This window comes from Cotesia glomerata, linkage group LG3 (genome assembly GCF_020080835.1).
Source record: "Cotesia glomerata isolate CgM1 linkage group LG3, MPM_Cglom_v2.3, whole genome shotgun sequence".
In the NCBI taxonomy this organism is placed as follows: Eukaryota; Metazoa; Arthropoda; class Insecta; order Hymenoptera; family Braconidae; genus Cotesia; species Cotesia glomerata.
Window position 1 is genome coordinate 23,773,606 of NC_058160.1, and position 20,925 is coordinate 23,794,530.

Consider the following 20,925-nt stretch of genomic DNA (forward strand, 5'->3'; position numbering starts at 1 on the left):
TCATTGTTTTCAATCGTATCATTCATGTTTTGTTATTATGAGATGTTTAATTGCGTCGGGTGTTTAATTGGGGTAAAAAGTTGAATGAAAATATTTTTTATTCATTGAATTGTTGTTAAGATGGATAAATTTTAAGATAATTATGTTATGTTAGCAACAAGAAACATTAAATTTTTTTGTAGATATATTAGATACGTTTGAATTAGCGTGGAACAGATCCTCATATTAGTTTTAATTTATAATGAATTTCTGAGCAGCTATAAAGTCGTAAATCATCTTTTCAGTTAATGAACTCGCATATAATTTAATTTTTTTTTATTAATGTAAAATCCTATAAAAAATACAGTTAATTAAATCAAAAATATTCTAAACTTTTGAATTTCTTTTTTAATTTTTGGATGATCAATATTTTCGTAAAATTACAAAAATAATAAGTGTTAGTTGATTATTAAAATGCAGATAATTAGAAGAAAAAAATTATTTGAGACTTACAGATACTTATTTTTGATGACCTCCAATACATTTTCCAGCATCTCCCGTTGCTTGATTGTCACTGAGAATCTAAACTGTTTTTCAAAACACTAAAAAGTTAAAACAACGACTAAACGAACGACTAATACTTTCACGACGCGTCACTTTAAACACAAAAAAAAATTTTAAATAACACGATATTTCACTACACTCACTTAAGTTATCAACAAATTACTCTTAAAATAGCAGTGCAATTAGTATTACTAATAGATCTATTAAATATTAATAGTAAAAATCCTGAAAATTGCATAACAAATTAAAAAAAATTAGGAAAACGGTTGACCCTGAAGGCCATCCCTGCAACTTCCCGCTAATTCCATACTTAGGCGCTTAAAATTGCACCAATGACGTTTTTGAGCTCTTCGAGCTTAAAAACACAATTTATGGGTTATTTTGAGCTCTCCAAGCTCAAAGAGATTGCTTTCCTGTGCTTTTGAGCTCTTCGAGCTCAAAAGTCTGATAGAGATTTGATAAGACACTATTATTTGAATTTTTAAACCGCAATAACTTTTGAATGAATAACCGATTTTCACGCGGTTGGCAGCATTCGACGCAGTTTTTCAAGCCTCACAAAGAATCTCAAATTTTGAATTGATCGCGCTAGGAATTTCGAAGTTATTCCGAAAAAACACTTTTTTCGGCTTTCTTTCGTTCACGATATCTCTCGAACGAATCAACCGATTTTGACCGGACTGGTGGCGATCGACGTGGTTTTTTGAGGTTAAGAGCTGATTAGTTTTTGGAATTGAACCATCAAGCCGTTTAAAAGTTATTCCAAAAAAACCACATTTGAAAAAAAATTTTTTTTCAGTTTTTTGAAGATTTCTCAAAATCTATTCATCTGAATCGGTCCAAATAGTTTTCAAAATCTAAGTTTGGTCAAGCCCTTTCGAATAGCACCAACCACGATGAAATCGGTCAAGCCGTTCAAAAGTTATAAGCGGTTCACATACTTTCACACACACACACACACACACACACACACACACACACACACACACACACACACACACACACACACACACACACACACACACACATACAGACACCGTGACAACCTCACGGGGATAGTCAGGGAAGCTTCCTGTGACCTTCAAACGTCGAGATCTGATGAAAACTCGATTTTTACAAAACGGGGTGAAAACAATAATTTCCCGATTTTTGAAAATCTTCGATTTTCTTAGCGGGAAGTTAAAAATTTACTGATCAGTAAACATTGACAATTTTAATTTTTAATAAGCAAATTAAAAATTTAAAAAAAGTAAATGGGTGTATATTTTGGAGTTAACTGTTCCTCATAACATAAGAAAATGAAAATGTCTGTAATTACTAATTACTTATTACTTTTGCAGTTATTAGTTTTATCAATATTCCTGTATTTATAGTATTATTATTATTATTATTATTATTATTATTATTATTACTACTTTAATTTCTTTGAATTTATGTATTCTCAACAATTTTTTGTAATTTTTGTAATTATTTGGATTTGTGGAGAAAAGGAGAATTATCTCCATAATCGAAATAAATAAATAAAGTTTATCAGCGACTAATTATTGCAATACAAAAAATACGGAAATATTTACGTCATGTGAATATAGATCCTTATATCCACGCAAAGTGAATTTAACAAAATTTTTTTCCATATCCACATTGAGTCGTCGTTGAAATTTAATTTACAAAAATAAAAAAATAATTTTAATATTAATTTCAAAATATTCCATTTTTTTAGCAATTGTATTAATTAAAAGAAAAAAAAATTGTAAGCGAATTTCTAATTATTTAAACATAAGAAATAAAAAAAATTTTTACTGAAATTAATACCGAAAAAAATTGCAATAATTCATAACATTGAAATTAGCTGTCACATAAAGATTTTTTAATCTTTTTTAACAGACAAATTTGTTCTGAAACATTATTTTTAGAAAATTGAATTTTTAATTTCTACATGTCAATTTTTTTTTTAATTTTATTTTGCCATAATTTATTTGTTAAAAAAATTGCTAAAATTATCAAGTACCTGCTAAATTAATTTTTATTAATAATTCTTGTAATTTAATAAATGCTCTATTAATTAACGCATAACTAAAAAATTTTCGAACGCCTGCCATATCCCAAGTCATGGACCAAGACATAAAAAGATAAACTTAAAACGTCGCTTTACCAATTAATCTCTACGCTGTCCGTATTTTACTATCATCTTTTACTTTGTTTATCATCATGTTGACATTACCTAAGACGACTTATATTTCCATGATATAAATATTACTTTTTTGTTAGATTTATTCTATCGTTAACTCTTTCTAACTTATGTTTACTACCGGTGTCGGATTTCGTTGTGCTGAACTATCCCCAGAACTAAAGCACTCGCCTCTGAAACGGTACACTCCGTGCCACCTACCGGCAGAAATTGAACTTCTATGTGGCCCGCGCGATTTAAATATTAGTCCGACGCATACCGTGTATTGATAAAGACGTAATGTGATTGGTCATGAAGGAAATCAGTCTCATGGTCATCTTCAATTTTATAAAAATAAAAAAGAAATATCAAATATTTTCATTTTTAATTACTTATTAAAATTATTAAAATATTAAAATTCAAAAGAATTTATTTAAAACAAGCATTTAAAAAAATTTAATAATCTATAGAATTCATTTGAATTGCAGTAATAAAAATAAAAATTAAAGTTTGTAAGTGATAAAAATTGTGGAAAAACTTTATAAGTGTTTTCAAATATTTTAGGTTAATTTTTTGCAAGTATTATTTTTTTTCATAATAAGTTTATACATTTTTTTAATGTCACAGAAGCTGAAAGACATTAAAAATTTTTTTATAATTTGATAATAATGATATTATTATGAAAAAAAAATTAAATTAAGAAATTTCACATATGAAAATTAAAAAAAATTATCAGTGGAAATTTTTGAAAGCATTTTTATTATTATTGTAATTAATTTGTTATAAAAATTAAAAAAATTGACAGCTATCAGCTAATTTCACTATCATATTTTTTGATAAGTAAGCACTCAACCATTTTGTTTAGTTGAATGTATTAATCTTATAAATATCTCTTTATATATTTTGAATTATAATTCATTTTATAAATATTTCTTATTTTTTAAATTTAATATTTAATATTATGTAATTAATTAAATTATTAATCTTCAATATTAATTTCTAATTATTAACTATTGAATTTAGTACATAATAAATATTAAAAAAAAAATTTAATATAATTAAAAGTAAAAAATTAATTACAATAAATCATATTTAATAATCTAGGATTTTTTTTACTCAAGATTTGATGACAATGATACTAATGAATTTTTTTTCCAGTTTCTAAAATGGGTAAAAAAAATGCAGAAGCGTGACGGATGTATTTAGAAGCGGGAAAAATCTTCGAAGCTGATGGACATGGAAGCTCATGATTTAGCAGAGGAGAGATTAAACACTCAACAAAAACAAGCTGTTGTCAACAGTGAAATTGCCCAAGATCAAACAAGAACTAGTAAAAATTGCGAAACACACGATAACCCCCCTATAGTCAAAATAGAGATAAAAACCGAGCCAGAAGATCAACTTTTAGGGTATGAATCAATTTCAATTGTTAAGGAAGAGGAGGAGAAGGAGGAGGATAGACACTTTGATTTTGTAGACATCAATGTTAAAGTAGAACCTGATCCGCTTTATATTGATGAGAAAGAAACCAATTTCACAGACCCAGTGAACCCAGAGACACCTCTCCGAACTGGCAGTCTTTTGTTGCAAAAAAACAGCCCAAAAAAGTCAACTCCAAAAAATGGAAAGATCACCGAAAAAACGAAAGCTTCAAGGAGTGATAAAGGGGTAAGTCTTAATTGATATTATTTATTTTTACTCTTAAAATTCAAAGATCAATAATAATTTTATTTTTTTTTTTTAGAAAACGAGAATTACTTCTTACATGCTTTGGGCCAGAGATGTTCGACAAGATTTACTGAAAAAAAATCCCGATATGGGTAAAAATTTTTATTTATTTATTTAGAGTAATATTTTGATTAATTTTTTTTATTTTTCAATTTAAAAATGAAAAATTTGCCAAAATAGTTGAAAGTATTACTGTTATTTAAATTATAAAGCCACTCAGAATAAAATAAAATAACTAATTAAATTTTATTCAACAGATTTCACAACTATTTCTAAAAAGCTTGCTGAACTCTGGGCAACGGTCTCACAGATGCAAAAATATAACTTGAAAAGACGAGCTAAACGCTTGGCTGCTAAATCTAAATGATAGATTACAATAACATCCAATATAGAAAGCTTCACCAACAGATTCTTGTGAAAAGTTCATCAGTAAAATTGGTGAGACGTTTCAAAGTCACCAATTTTTATTTTTTTAATAATTATGCAAATCTATTAATGTACAAAAAAGCGACACAATGTATAATAGAAAGTAATAGTTTAAAAAAAAGCAAATGTTCCTAAAATGTGACAAATATATTTATCATGTTTGTACAAAAAAAAATTTATAATAATAATAATTTTAAATGATAATAATACATTTTTTTTATATTAATTTGCAATTATTATTAAAAATTTTGAAATTTATTACAGAGCAGATGCTGTCTCACAAAATCATAAATTGATAAAGAAGAAAAGTGACGTATCATCAGAAAAAAAGAAAAGTAATTCCTAGATGTCGCATTGATCAAATAAAATAATTTCAAGCACATTTTATCATTTAATGTGACATAGTTCAGGTTATGTTTTGAAATACAGTGATTTCAAGCACGTGGTGAAATATAAATAAGTTGAATAAGTAAAAATTAAATAAATAAATAAAAATGTTGCGAAGACAAGCGCGTTTGAGACGTGAGTACCTTTATCGTAAATCTAAAGAAGATAAAATAAAAACTATTCAAGAAAAAAAAGATAAATTGAAAAAAAGTTTGGAAAACAACGTTCCAATCCACCCTGACCTGAGGAAAGATGCCTTGTACTTACAACGTAAACTGGACTGGGAAGATGCTGGTCCAGAGCGAGCAGTTGCCATGGGAACAGAAATGGGTGGGACAACTGGGACCCACGAAGATGATGAGTACCGTTGGGCCGGTGTCGAAGATCCAAAAATAATGTTGACAACTTCACGTGACCCTAGTGCTCGTCTTAAAAAATTCGTCAAAGAAGTCCGTCTCATCTTTCCTACCGCGCAGAGATTAAATCGTGGTAACGCTGAGATGAAAACACTGATCGAAGTCTGCAGAGCTAATCAAGTCACGGATTTCATTGTAATTCACGAGCACCGTGGTGTTCCAGATCATCTTGTTATTTGTCATCTACCCTACGGCCCGACTGCTTACTTCACTCTGTCAAACGTCGTAATGCGACATGACATTCCTGAAATAGGTACTATGTCAGAGCAGTATCCGCATTTAATTTTTCATAATTTTAAATCGACGCTAGGTATCAGGACGATGAACATCCTGAAGCACTTGTTCCCGGTACCTAAAGAAGACAGCAAACGTGTGATGGCTTTTGCTAACCACGATGACTTCATTGCTTTCCGGCATTATACTTACAAGAAATCCGGTGGGCAAGATGTTGAGATGACCGAAGTTGGACCCAGGTTTACTCTAAAATTGTATAAAATAAAATTAGGCACCATAGATGCTATTGAGGCTGCTGACACTGAATGGAACTTGGGGACTTTCATGAACACCACGCACAAGCGACGATTTTTATCCAACGAAGATGGTTGGGATCAAGAAGATGATTTTTAGATATTAAGTTCTTAAAAGTAGGATAATTTTGAAATTTAATTTTTTTTTTTTTTTTTTTCAATAAATGAATTATTTTAAAATATGTGCTTATTTTTTTTTCAATTTCTCGCTAAGATTAAAAATTATTTTTATAATAAATAAAAAAATTTATTAGGAAATTAACTCAGTATCTCTAGTTGAATAAATGGTGCAGAATTAAAAAAAAAAATATTGATTTATTTTAAAAAAAAAATTTTGATTATAACAAACAATTATTTCTGCATTTTTATATTATTAAAATTATTATATTATTTAAAATTACAGTGAAAGCTGTTAAAAGTTACTGTAGTTCTGTCTCAATTTCTCATAAAACACCAATAAGAGCGAGAAAGACAACCTACGTAACTTTTAAGAGCTTTTACTGTTTATCATTAAAACGGTTTTTTTTTTTTTTTTTATAAATAAAAAATATATAAAATTTATTTATATATTTTTATTTTTATAAAAATAAATAAATAAAAATTTGTTTTATTTAAATGTAAAGAATAAAATAATTTAAAATTTCCCGCTTAAATTTTTAGTGATCCTACTGTCATGCGCAGTAAATGTAAATAAACTACGTCGTAATTGTACAGTAGCTCAGTAGTTGTTTTTAAAAACACCTTGGCCGTTAAAAATATTTACACTAAAGTGTTTACGCAAGCAACAATTGGGTAATAAATTAAAGTAAAGTTTATAATAAAATTAAGCTAAGTGTTAAAAAAAAAAAAACTAACAAAAATGCCGTCTGAAATTCGTAAGCCCGCGAAAAACGACAAAACACCACGGCGCAAGAAACCAGACGATCAGTTGACTGGCGCGATGGACATGTTCGCGTCTCCAAAACGTCCTAAAGTAGACGGTATGTTTATAATTAACAATAAAATAAGAATGTTTTGTTTAGTTGAGGGAATTTTCAGCATCAATATTTATTATCTATTAATTTCTGCATGATTTTCTGGTGTAGCTCTTTAGATTCTATAATTTTTAATGGGTTTTGGTATTTCTATAGGTTAGTTTTTCACTAGCGACTTTGTGTTTCAGTGGTTTAATTCTCAAACTATTTTCGTAAATAATTTTATTTATTTTTTCTGAATCCGGAGTAGTCTGAAAAATTTTTATTTATTTTATTTTATTTTTTTTTTGGTGATGTATTGATCTTTGTGTATAAAGTTGACAATTAATTTTTCTAATAGTTAAATTATTTGTCAATTTATTTTTTGTAATTTTTATTTTCAATTTTTTACAAAATAAAAAAAAACGTGGAAATTTGTTTTGAGTATTTGTTGTATTTAGTAGTAATTGAATAATAATAATAAAATTAGATTTGAATGAAGATAAATAAAAAAATTAATTGATTGCTGTAGTTAGATAAAAATGGAATTAGTTCTGGTCTCGGGAATATACTTGGCAAGATGTAGTCTTTTATAATCTTCAGTTTTAGAAGTGACGGGTGTGTCAAGGAGCGGCCGAGTCAGGAAAAAATCCTCCAAGTTGATGGACTTTGAGTCTCCTGATGATATAACTGACAGTAAACTCAAAAGACAGCAAAAAGCTCAACAGCTTCATGCACAGCAGGTACTGGAGCGATTTGAAGCTCAGCAAGCACAAGCTGCTGCCACTGCGGAATTAAATGCCCAAAATCAAGCTAGGAATAGAAAAAATTCTGGAACACACGGTAGTCCCCAGAAACTCAAACAGGAACCAATGTCCGATCCAGATGATCAAAGTTTAGGGTCAGAGTCGGAAGAAGTTTCAAATGACGAAGATAGATTCTCTGTAGACTCCAACAGTGAAGAGGAAGTTGATCCTTTGCTTATTGATGAGAAAGAGACGGGCTTCAAACGATTAGAACCACCAGACCAGGAGACTCCTTCCCAAGCTAATAGTCTCTATATGCTGGAAAAATGTAGGAAGAAATTGATTATCAAAGATGGAAAGGTTATCGGTCGAATGAAAGCTCAGAGGAAAGATAAAGGGGTAAATTTTTTTTATTTTAATTAATTTTATTTACAAAAATTCAGTAAATTTAATTTATATTATTAATGATGGTATTTTGTTTTAGAAAACGAGATTTACTGCTTATATGCTGTGGGCTAAAGAAGTTAGGCAAGAATTACTAGAAAAATGTCCTAATATGGGTAAGATTATTAATTTATTTACAGTATTGTTTGTTAGAGTTCTTAACTGTTTTTAATTCGCAAAAAAATATGAATAAGGTAAAAGACCCCATTAGTGGCACTTTTTCTTTCAATGAAAAAATTTTCTATTTGGAATAAAAATTAAAAATTTTTGTGATCAAAAGATCTTAAAGATTAGAAATAATATGTTTATTATTGAAATTAATGATTTTTAATTTAATAAGTATCAAAATCAAAGAAAGTGTCAGTAATGAGGTCCCCGCCACTAATGGGGTCTTTTACCCTAGTATTTATTTATTTTTATTTATTGAATTTAAATGCCAAGGCATAAAGCCAAATAGCAAGAAGTAAAATACATAGAATTTTATTTCACATAAGTAATAAAATTAAGATTAGAAGTATTTGCTAGAATATAAAAATTTTGTATTTATAAACTAGCTGTTACTCGCCCGCTCCGCTGGGCGCTTTATAGAATTGCATTTTTAGCTCTAGACTTGAAATTTAATTAGAGTATTGTTTTGACTTGCACAGATTCCCAATTCTATCGAATTGGTATGCACCTTTTATCCATGTAATTATTCTAGCTAATATTCATTGTAACTTTCAATGTGCAATCATTATAACATTCCCGCGTCTTTCTTACAAAAATGAATAATAATTGATATGAAAAAAAAATTTGTAATGAGCATTGAAAGTTTCAGTTAAAGAAATTGCAGGTCTCATAAGTGAAGAAATCTGCCTAGTATATAAACATAACCAATAGAATTAAAAAATTTATTTTGAATAAATGACAATCGAATAAAATAAATTTAGTTACAATAAAAATTCATTATTTCTAAGTCAAAAAAATATAGGTTCCGGAGAGTTCAGTAGTTTTCGCAGTATAACTGGACAAAAAAACCAACTCTCCATTTATTAGTATAGATAGATAATATAATTGAAATTTGAAGTATAACTTAAGTAAATAAAAAATTTAGTACATTCAGAAAAAGGAGCATGGTTACAATTTTAAATATCTTAATATATAAATTTTTACACAGAATAGTAAACAGATTATTACAATTAAAAAAAAGTATAACGATGTTGATTGTTATTCATTTATTAACTGGATTGTTTTTTTTTTCTCAGTGTAAGAACAAAAAAGTAATTTATCTTACAGCTATGTTCAGTTTTAAAAAATCAAGATTTACTGTGTATACATGCTATTAAAGTTGTCAAATTAATAATACTTTAATTTTACAAAACAGATTTTGCAACAATTTCTAAAAAGCTTGGTGAGCTGTGGGCAACGGTACCAAACCTGGAGAAATACAACTGGAGACGGCGAGCCAAGCGCTTGGCTGACAAACCTAACTCTAAAATAGTATTGAAAGAAGAACAGCCAATGCAGAAAATTTCACCACCAGGTTCTCGAAAGAAGTTCATCAATAAGATTGGTGAGATATTTTTAAGATACCGCTTATTATTTTTTTATTGGTTTATTTTATTTTTTCGATATTTACGTAACTTAGTTACTGAATAAAATAAGTAATATAAAATTAATGATATAGGTAATGGCAAAGACATGAAGTCCCCCACGAAAAAGACACCACAATTAGGAGCTCCTTTTGGAGGTGGAAACTCTCCAATATCGCCGACGTCAAATCGTATTGGAAAGGACCTCGTCAATGAACCGGTGATAGGAATGGGCATGTACAAGGTTGTTGGGACCCAGCCGGTCGACGTAGCGGCTCATTTAAAACTTTTAGGAGAAAGTTTGACTATAATTGGCGAAAGATTGAAAGAACACGAAGGTCAAATAGCAGTTTCTGGTAGTCTATCAGTTTTATTAGACTCGCTACTCTGCGCATTGGGTCCTCTTGTGTGTCTTACTCAGCAAGTCCCGGAAACTGATGGCGCAGAGCCCGAAATGTTATCCGAAATGCTCGATAATATTGCGTACATAATGCCAGGATTGTAATCTAATAACGTTAATACTTCTTGTTTTAACTTCCTTAGATTTAAGATAATGCCTTTTAATTTTTGATGATTTAAGTAAAGTAATTTTTCGAATTAGATCAAATTAATTATAACGTTTGTACAAAAAACAAAATTTATTATTTGTATTAACGGTTTTAGATTAAATTGTTGATAAAATTAGAAAAATAATTTTTAATAAATACTAGACTATATTTATAAAACAAAATTATTATTATTATTATTATTATTTAATATTTAATATTTATTTCTAAAGACTGGCTGTTTTTAATACTTTTTCAATTTTAAGTTAAATTGGCTATCCAATCTAATACCACAATTGCATGTCTTAAGCGCGAAGGGCGCAGGTATGCTCTACTCTCGCCTAAAAATGGTGATTTCGATTAAAACCTGATTTTCATAATTTAAACGAAAAAAATTATGGATAAAAAGCATATTGAAATAAATAATAGTAACTACAGAACACGTTAAAAAAATTTTCTTATCGATTAAGTAAAATTTCTCAGAAAAAACTCGTTTTTCTGATGAATTAAATGAATAAGAGCGTGGTATTCACGGGAGCACTGGGCTTGATAACACCACAACTTTTTCAAAAATTACTTTCACGATTTAATTTTTTTTTGTTTTATTCCTGAGGAAGTTTATCAAAACCCTTGTGAAAATTGCGTGTCAAAATAATTCCGTTTCGATACAGTTAATTTTTTTCGATTGTCAGTTCGGTGACTTTATCTGCGATTTCGGCAGCCATATATATTATTTTTCATAAACAGAATTGAAATAACTAATAAACAAAAGCAGATACTAAACATACATGATGGTATAATTACTAATATAACTGTTTTATCACCTGTTAAAATTTTTTTTTAGCTCGACCTACAGAGGGGATAATACTACTCGCGGGAAAACTCAAATTAAAAACGAATAATTTTTGTTATGATCTAAATAATTTATGTATGACATGAGCGCTTAAGGCATGTTCATTTGGATTTTCCAAACTTTTTCTAATTTTTTTTCAGTGTATTTTTATTTTTATTCGTAATATTTTTTAGCATGTAGCTAAATTGTATATGTCTGGAGAGAAACACAAGCTAAAAAATATTACGAATAAAAATAAAAATTGTTGTGTTAGACTAGATAGCCAATTCATTTAAAATGAAAAAATTATTATTATTATTATTATTATTATTGAACTGGAAGAATAGGTGGACATGTGCAGAAAAGATTTTTATCACCATAAATGTCATCTGTTCTACCAACTCTTGGCCATATTTTTGGAATTTTTGAAAATGACTGAAAGAGTAATAATTAAAATTAATCAATTATTATTTTTATCATTATTAATTATATAATAAATAATTTTAAAAAAAAACTTACAATTGGGAAAGCAGCCAATTCTCGTGAATAAGGTCTATCCCATTTGGAATTAATAACTTGCTCTTGCGTATGAGGTGCCATTTTCAACGGATTTACATTAATATCCATTTTACCGTCTTCGATATCTTTAATCTCTCCTCTGATAGCTACAACAATTATCAAAAAATTCAATAAAACGAAATTTCAACAATTAAACAAATATTTCAACTATAATCTTACATATTAATGCGTCACAAAATCTGTCTAGCTCCATTTTATCTTCCGACTCAGTAGGCTCAGGCATCAAAGTACCAGGAACTGGCCAACTCATGGTCGGTGAATGAAATCCGTAATCCATCAATCTCTTGGCAATGTCAACTACCTCAATATTTGCCGTTTTTTTGAATTCTCTTACATCAAGTATGAATTCATGAGCCACTAGACCAGTTTCTCCTTTATACAAAGTGTTATAATACTTTTCTAATCGCTTGCTCATGTAATTAGCGTTTAATATAGCAACCTGAGTGGCCTTGCGCAGTCCTTTGGGTCCCATTAATTTAATATAAGCCCACGATATAGGTAAAATTGCTGACGAGCCATATGGAGCTGCAGATACTGTTCCAAGACCAGCAGTGTCATTGCTTTGACCATTTGCTGGGTCAATTACTGGATGTCCGGGTAAAAATGGCATCAGGTGACGTTTTCTGTAATAATAACTTACATTATTTTAAGAGAATAAGGAAAATTTTGTATCCGGCATATTCATATGATAAAATAAGTCTTTGAAATTAAATTTAGTGTGTTGAATGTGTTTTCAATGTTTTATATGCTTTTCAGTGATAGTTAATTTATTATGATAAGTTTTCAAAATAGTTTTAAGTAGATTCAAATTTCGCTATGTCATTCGTTATGTAATTTGTTTATTTATTTATTTATTTAGTTTTGTACCTGTAAATGTGGTTATAGATAAAAAAATAATTTATATAATTAAAAGTAAGAAACATTTCTTAACAGGCATATCTGTATCGTAAATTGGGTTTGATATTTTTTCAGCGAGTCATTTATAATTTAAATAATTGAGAGAGTAAGGAAAATTTTGTGATGTGCATATTATTATTTTTAAAAAAATTTTTATAGTTAAATACGGTAGGTATCATCAGAAAAGTCTTGATAAAAATTTATGGCTTTTACGGTTTTAGTCAATTTTTTATATTAAATTTTTGGAACAAAATTATAGTTTTGAATAATTTGTTGGTTCTATAAATTCGTTCTGTCACATTTATCCATTAAATTATTTGAAATTGATCCTGTGATAGCACTATTATTTTTAAAATTTATTTCAAAAGTATCCAAACTATGTACAGTTTGATTAGAAATATCAAGAAATCATTAAATCAAAGTTTTCTTATTCATCATTTTTAAATTTTCAATTTTTTGTATCTTGTGAAAATTTACTGAAAAAAATTAAAATAAAATTTTTAACTTCTCTTAACATAAATTGTCAATTTAAAAAAATTCGGCTGTGATAACAATTTCAGTTCAATTTTCGAAAATAATTTTTTTTGCATTTCTCAACCAGATTTTTACTTTTATACATTCCCTTTTGGTTTGCTAATTTATGTATCTAACAGTTCATTTCTAGACCGTTAGGCTGAAATTAATAATAATAATAATATTATAGTTAATAAACTAATAATTAATCATCTTACACTCCAATAGGTCCCATTCCAGGCCCACCACCTCCATGAGGAATACAGAATGTCTTATGAAGATTAAGATGTGAAACATCACTTCCGTAGTCACCAGGTCTGCAGAGCCCCACCTGGGCGTTCATATTCGCTCCGTCGAGATACACTTGGCCACCAGCTTCATGTACCAGGTCACAAACGTCACCTATCGTTTCCTCAAACACTCCATTGGTGGATGGATACGTTATCATAAGACATGACAGAGTCTGCCTGTACCGATCAATCATCTCCTTCAGATGTTCCAAGTCCACAGAACCGTCTTTGCGTATGAAAATCGGTTCCACTTGCATACCAGCCATTTGCGCAGATGCCGGGTTGGTACCATGAGCAGAAATCGGTATCAAACAAACCTTCCTATCAACGTTACCCTGAGACTCGTGATAACACTGAATAGCTCTCAGACCCGCATACTCTCCTTGAGCTCCGCTGTTTGGCTGGAAGCTTATTCCATCGTACCCAGTAATTGCACAAAGATCTTTTTCTAGTTGACCAAATAACTCTCTGTAGCCTTCAGCTTGGTTCACTGGTACAAACGGGTGCATGTTGGCGAAGCCCGGAAGACTGCATGGCATCATCTCAGTTGTTGAGTTTAGTTTCATGGTACACGAGCCCTAGATTTATTAAAATGATATTTTTATAACAAATTATAAAGCTTAATTTAAACTAGCAACCTCACAGTCACTATGACTTGTGAACGATAAAAAATTAAAATTTTGCTTCATTAAATAATGACTTTTCTTAAATTGCACTGTAATTTCTTAAATATTGACGTTTTTAAAGATATAAGCTCATCCCGATGTTACACTCATCGAGAGCTTTCATTTGAGTACCCACATGCATTTTGAGATATATTTCATATATTCATATATATAAATATACTAGCTGATACCCACCCGCTTCGCTGGGCATACAATAAAATTTTATGTTGTAACCTAGATGAAAAATATAAACAAAATGATTAATTTCAAAAAGATAATTAATATAAATTTTGAATTAGAGAAAAGTGATTGTTTATGATAACCGGTGTTAGCGAGTATTAAATATATGAGAAAAGTATTTTATTATTAATAATCAATCAATCAATGGGTCAGTTAGTCAGTAAATCTGTCATTAGACAGATTTCCGCATCACCCATGACGTACTGTGTAGTGAGATGCGTTCCCATTATAATAATGTTATCCTAAACATTTAGTCTAGACCGGATAGGTCAAATGGTAGAGTAGCCGACATGTCACCGGAAGGTTCTGGGTTCGAATCCCTGTCCGAGCTATCTGAATTTTTTCTCGCATATTCTGTAAACTCTTATTAAGAAGGTCCTTCCTATTTCTTTCTCAATCTCTTCCTCCTCCAATTATTCTGTTACGTGAATGTTGGAACGATTCACGTAATAATTATCCGTAACTCCTATTCTTTTCCGCTTCATAGTATTATTTAATTTTAAAAATGTCAATAATTTTTAATTTAATTTTAAAAATGTTAATAATAAAATACTTTTCTCATATATTTAATACTCGCTAACACCGGTCATCACAAACAATCACTTTTCTCTAATTCAAAATTTATATTCATTATCTTTTTGAAATTAACCATTTTGTTTATATTTTTCATCTAGGTTACACCATAAAAATTTATTGTATTCCTATCGAAGCGCGGGTATCAGCTAGTTATTAATAAATTCATAACAAATTAAGTGGTATTAAAAATATATTTATTATTACTCATTTTATTAGAAATTATCTTAAATCGACCGTTTTTTATAATAATTTAACGATATCGTTGTAAAATTTTAGAGAAGACGCATCAGACACAATTTACCATTTTAATTTTAATCATTAAAATCAGTATAATCATTTAACAATATCAACTTGATAATATTTATGTTTAATTTATCTGTGTTATGATATAATCGAGTTCATCCTTCATGATTATTCCAATACATATAAGTTATTTCAGTTATTAATGATTTAGCTATTCTTTCTTAAAAAGCGTATGATTATGAATTCCTACTGTCCCAACAGTCAATCGATAAAATTTAAAATCAATCATTTTGACAGTTATTATAGCAACGGTAACCATGATAACGGTAACCATGGTAACGGCAACCATGGTAACGGTAACCATGGCAACGGTAACCACGGCAACGGTAACCATAGCAACGGTAACCATGGCAACGATAACCATGACAATGGCAACCATGGCAAAGGTTGATTAGCGTGGGTGGTTGTAGGGGGATTGAGTTCGATAATTTACGGGTGACACTGATGCTTTCTTAGATTAGAGGGTCAAAATGATATTTCGCTCCCAAAAAAAGAGAGAGATATAGGGAAGGGGAAAGATTATAGGGCACGGGAGGGGAGGAGAAGAATGAGAGGGAGGGGAGGGGAGGGCATATGTGATTGTAGACGAAAAATTCATTTTGGCTAGGAATTGCGTAAAATCCGTTCTTAGTGAGCGTCTACATCACGAATGGAGTAACTATGCTAAATTTCAAGTCAATCGGGCGAATAGTTTCGGAGATCTCGTGATGAGTGAGTGGTATTTCGCTTATATATATATAGATAAAATATATGAAAAATTGATGTGGGTACTCAATTGAAAGGTCTCGATGAGTGTAACATCGGGATGAGCTTATATCTTTAAAAATGTCAATATTTCACAAGATAAAAGGTCATTTCTTAATTATGTATCTAGAGATAGAGCATTTTCGAATGCAGCCTAAATACTATCATAATAAATTGACTATTGGTGAGAATAAAATGAAACCTTGAAATGGCACAAATTTACGTCAAAATCTTTGCAATGACACTAAATTTCACCAAAAAAAAACGATTTTATCATGTGACTATGCAGGAAACAAAATTTTTCTCATTTTCTTAATAATATAGATTAAAATTTAATTACCAGTGGAATCATGCTGTGGACAAGAGAAATATCTTTATTTTCCAATGCTTTCATGTATCGTACGATTCTTGTCTCTGAATGGTGCATATTAAATACCGGGTGCTCTAAATAGGCAGAAGTACGTTTGAATTCAGAGTTTGTTAAATTCTTTTCATTTAGCGAGTCGTTATTTAGAATGTCTTCGACGGTTTGTTCAGCTTCAAATATTTTAAATAAATCATTGACATCATTTGGTGTCGTTGTTTCATCAAGAGATATTCCAATAGATCCATCTTGATTGTACCTTTAAAAATAATAATGCTGACATTTTATAAATATTTTTACTTAATTTTTTTAATTAGACAATAGACTGTTAAAAAAAAAAAAAAAAGTAGTTATTTCCTAAAATGTTTTTGGAGCAAATTTTCGCGACGATAATTGTACTTTTTTTTTTTTTTATACTATTATGATAAATGGGCGTCATGTCATTTTATAGACTCGGTTATGCAAAAATACAGGAGACAGTTTTAATTAAAAATCTCATTCCATCTAATAAAATTTCGCAAAAGTGTATTAAAATTGCAAAAATCTTATCAAAATTAAAACAAAATTTTCTAATTTTGTCGTTAATTTTGTAGGTTTAGTCAACGAAAGTTTGATTTTTTTTATAAAATCCGGTATTTTATTTTAGCGTATTTTTGTCTTGTAATTTTACCATTATGTTGTTAAATATATAATAAGCTAAATTTTGAAGCATATGCATAAAGTAAAAGACCCATTTATTGACACTTGCAATTTTATTTTAATTGAAAAAAATAAATCGACTATAATAAATTAATAAATATGATTTTTGAATTATAAATTTTAAGATAGGGTAGAAGTACCGTTTGTGGCTAGTGTACCTTTTTTGGCCGCTTTATTTTCAAATTATTGTATAAATATTTCTATAATCACAAGACTTTATGAATTCAATTTTTATAGATGTACTAATTCATAAATTCTATAAAAATTCTAATTGAATAGTTAAATTTTTCACAAATTAACTAAAATATCAAGTAGCCAAAAATAGTCCTAAGATGGCCAAAACCGGTACTTTTACCCTAATTGGGTTTTTGAGAACATTTTTATTTTTTTAATTAGAATAAAATTGCAAGTGTCAATAACTGGGTCTTTTACTTTACAAAGATTAGTAAACTTATTAAATAAATTTTAAACTTACAATATCGTAATATTACCATGCATAAATTATTAATTTTTTTCGTAGACTCAACATTTGATTTAAAAATACCTTTGTATAGTAAAAAGTTATTATAAAAAGTTTACGAAAATTTTTAACATTATAATGTTTAATTAAAACTTATTAATAATTTTAAAATTTACTTATTAAGTTAACTGAATCACCTTAGATTAATTTCATGGCGTTCAGCATTGTCTTGAATAATTTTCAGTGATTGCGTAGGTGTAATAGTAATCGTATCAAAAAAGTAATCATTGTGTAGCCGATGACCAGCAGCCTGAAGACCTTGCGCTAGAACAGTAGTCAGATGATGTACTTTTTTTGAAATATCACGAATACCATCAGGACCGTGATAAACCGCGTACATCGCGGACATATTAGCCAGAAGTGCTTGGGCAGTACAAATATTACTTGTCGCTTTATCTCTTCTAATATGTTGCTCGCGTGTTTGGAGTGACAATCTATACGCGTCATTGCCGTCGCTGTCTCTGGTGACACCGATCACTCTTCCAGGCATCAGTCTCACAAATTTATTGTGACAAGCGAAGAATCCAGCATGTGGTCCACCGTACCCCAAAGGAACTCCAAAACGTTGGCTGGTTCCCACGCAAATGTCAACACCAAAGTCACCTGGTGGGCGGAGAATTGCTAAAGCCAACAGATCAGTCGCTGCGCAAACTAGAGTCTAGTGAGTGAATGTTTTTTTTATTAGAGTACTGATGTAAATAATTATTTTTTTATTTTCAGAAATAAAATCAACTACTAACTCCATCAGCATGAGCTTTGTCAACAACTTTCTGATAGTCATAAATAGCTCCAGTAGTATCTGGATACTGGAGAAGAATTCCCGCAATTTCTTTGGAAGATGTGTCCACATTGAAAACATTTCCTACTTCAAGAGTCAATCCCAAAGAGTATGATCTAGTTGCAATGACGCTGATAGTCTGGGGATGAACTTTGTCAGAGACAAATAATTTTTTACGTTTGTTATGACGATGCGCAAGACCCAGAGCTTCTGCTGATGCTGTTCCTTCATCGAGAAGTGACGCGTTTGCTACTTCCATTCCTGTCATGTCGCAAATCATAGTTTGATAATTTAACAAACTCTCTAATCTTCCTTGCGCTATTTCTGGTTGATATGGAGTATACTGTGTTGTCCTATCAATAAAATTAGGTAATAATTACTTTATAGAAATTTTAGAAGTTATTATTATTATTATTATTATTATTATTACACTGAGAAAAAAAATACTTTTATTAAGAAAATTTTCTTGATACAAGAATTTATGTTCTTGAAAATTTTTAAGAATATATATTCTTAGCTCAAGAAATTGTTAAATTGATTGAAACAATTTTTACTTAATTTAAATAAAGCTATTCTTTTATTTATTTATCATCCAAAGATAAATATTGATGTTCTTCTCTTCAGAAATTAATAATAATAGAATATTTGATCGTCAGCGAATTTCTTGAACCAAGAAATTGTTAATTGAGTAAAAGTATTTTTTTTTCTCAGTATATTATTATTATTAAAAAAAGTGTCAAAACAGAGCGTTGAGGATAATATTACACTGAGAAAAAAAAGTACTACTCTTGAGAAAATTTTCTTGTTACAAGAATATATATTCTTGATAATTTTCAAGAATATATTTTCTTATCTCAAGAATTGATCAAATTATTTTTTATTTAATTCAAGTGAACCTATTCGTTTGTTAATCTATCAAAATTAATGCCAATATTTTACTATCATGATAAATATTGATATTTTGTCAAAAAACCAAAATTTATTTTAAATCATTCGTGAGCCAAGAAATTTTTTTCTCGACAACAAATTTTTTTTTCTCAGTATAAGAGTTAATAAGTATACGCCAATTAAATATATGTTAAATGCACTATTTTTTTGTCTGTTGAAGAAAGAATTAAATTTAATGTGTGTGTGTGTGTGTGTGTGTATACAAGATGAAAAATAATTTATTGCCAGACTATTTAAACAGAATTGTTGTAGATAATGAACATAATTACAAAAAAAAAATACAAAAATAGACTGTTGGTACAAAGAACAAGAACTGTGAGTGCTCAAAAAACTATAAATACGTATGAATTTTCATTATTTAATAAGAAACATAGAGAGAAAAAATGCAAGTAATGTAGTATTATTTAAAAAATTATTAAAAGAAGAAATAAGAGAAGGCAATTTTTGAAATTTATAGACAGGATTAGAGTGTAAAATCTGTGATAAAAGATCTAAGATCTTTTTATTATTTTTTATATATCATTGTATGCTGTAGCTTAAAGCTAAATAAAGAAACTATTATTATTATTATTATTATTTATTACCATCCAGGATTTTCAAAAATATTTCTCATTATTGTAAGTGGAACACAGCAATTATAATATCCCATACCAATATAAGTTCTCCATACTTTATTTTTCTGTGACATTTGAGTTATTCTCTTCACCAATTCATACTCAGCTGAAAATATATAATTATATTAATAATTAAATAAGTAAACATAAGATTATTAATATCAATAAATATGAACACGTGTGAGATAGTCTGCATTGAAAAAATCACGTGAATTTAATCCAGAAACACGAGCATGCACTTAGTGACCCAAGATATCATATCACTCAATGATAGAAAATTATCAGTGTTTAATTATTGCACTGCCTTGCACAATTTATTGTTGAAGAAATATTGATAAACAAAATGCATTCAAAATAAACGATTCAATTGTTTCGTCACAATAAATATTTTCCTACTCACTGATCGGCTGATCTAGATCTAAATCTTTGTCTCTTCTAATATTATTTGGTACCGCAGCGTTTGTCAATTCTTCTAATGACTAAAAAAAAGTTTCAATATTATTAAATATAAATTATGAATATCACGGTTAAATCTTACCTTAAATCCAATAGTCTTCAGCATCTCTAATTGCTCATGATCTCTTGGACCAATATGTCGTGATTGGAATTCACGTTCACGAAATAATTTGTCAAACTTCAAAGCTTGAGTTCCCACAGCTGCCCCTCGAACATATCGCATTAAATTATCTTGCGTCTGCAGAAACTTAGCGCAGCGCGAAAATTTTAACGTACAATGCATTATAAAATAAAAAGACGATTGTTAAAATTGAAGAAATAATATGAAACTGAGAAACGTCAGCGGGCTAACACGTCTTATATTAATGTTGCTGTGACATCACGCCAGAATATCACAATTGTCTGATTACAAGTGAACTTATTTTTGACCCTGACATATAAATTAATGATCAAT

General features: G+C 29.2%; 4 protein-coding genes across 6 annotated transcripts; 3 read left to right on the forward strand and 1 right to left on the reverse strand.

Annotated features, from left to right (window-relative positions):
* Positions 1 to 3,160: 3,160 nt before the first annotated feature.
* LOC123261790 (HMG box-containing protein 4-like) lies at positions 3,161 to 4,912 on the forward strand. 2 transcript variants are annotated; one of them, XM_044723584.1, is made up of 4 exons: positions 3,161 to 3,285; positions 3,869 to 4,378; positions 4,455 to 4,530; positions 4,696 to 4,912. In XM_044723584.1, exons 2-4 carry the CDS (start codon positions 3,941 to 3,943, stop codon positions 4,803 to 4,805), a joined length of 624 nt encoding a protein of 207 aa, XP_044579519.1. In that variant the 5' UTR covers positions 3,161 to 3,285; positions 3,869 to 3,940; the 3' UTR covers positions 4,806 to 4,912. The 2 variants fall into 2 exon arrangements, with proteins under 2 accessions (XP_044579519.1, XP_044579520.1); XM_044723585.1 differs by having other exon boundaries at positions 3,185 to 3,222.
* A 215-nt stretch (positions 4,913 to 5,127) lies between these two features.
* LOC123261788 (U3 small nucleolar ribonucleoprotein protein IMP4) lies at positions 5,128 to 6,376 on the forward strand. The gene has a single exon (XM_044723583.1). It carries the CDS (start codon positions 5,359 to 5,361, stop codon positions 6,292 to 6,294), a length of 936 nt encoding a protein of 311 aa, XP_044579518.1. The 5' UTR covers positions 5,128 to 5,358; the 3' UTR covers positions 6,295 to 6,376.
* Positions 6,377 to 6,897: 521 nt separating this feature from the next.
* On the forward strand, positions 6,898 to 10,521 carry LOC123261787 (HMG box-containing protein 4-like). Of its 2 annotated transcripts, none has more exons than XM_044723582.1 (5): positions 6,898 to 7,174; positions 7,757 to 8,292; positions 8,378 to 8,453; positions 9,701 to 9,889; positions 10,004 to 10,521. In XM_044723582.1, the coding sequence occupies exons 1-5, from the start codon at positions 7,054 to 7,056 to the stop codon at positions 10,411 to 10,413; spliced, it is 1,332 nt and encodes a 443-aa protein (XP_044579517.1). In that variant the 5' UTR covers positions 6,898 to 7,053; the 3' UTR covers positions 10,414 to 10,521. The 2 variants fall into 2 exon arrangements, with proteins under 2 accessions (XP_044579517.1, XP_044579516.1); XM_044723581.1 differs by having other exon boundaries at positions 7,751 to 8,292; positions 10,004 to 10,520.
* A 914-nt stretch (positions 10,522 to 11,435) lies between these two features.
* On the reverse strand, positions 11,436 to 20,831 carry LOC123261784 (glycine dehydrogenase (decarboxylating), mitochondrial). Its single transcript, XM_044723577.1, has 10 exons — positions 20,554 to 20,831; positions 20,416 to 20,494; positions 19,986 to 20,121; positions 18,416 to 18,806; positions 17,813 to 18,333; positions 16,433 to 16,715; positions 13,493 to 14,142; positions 12,024 to 12,487; positions 11,805 to 11,950; positions 11,436 to 11,720 (listed from the first exon to the last, which is right to left on the reverse strand). The coding sequence occupies exons 1-10, from the start codon at positions 20,752 to 20,754 to the stop codon at positions 11,613 to 11,615; spliced, it is 2,979 nt and encodes a 992-aa protein (XP_044579512.1). The 5' UTR covers positions 20,755 to 20,831; the 3' UTR covers positions 11,436 to 11,612.
* Positions 20,832 to 20,925: the final 94 nt, after the last annotated feature.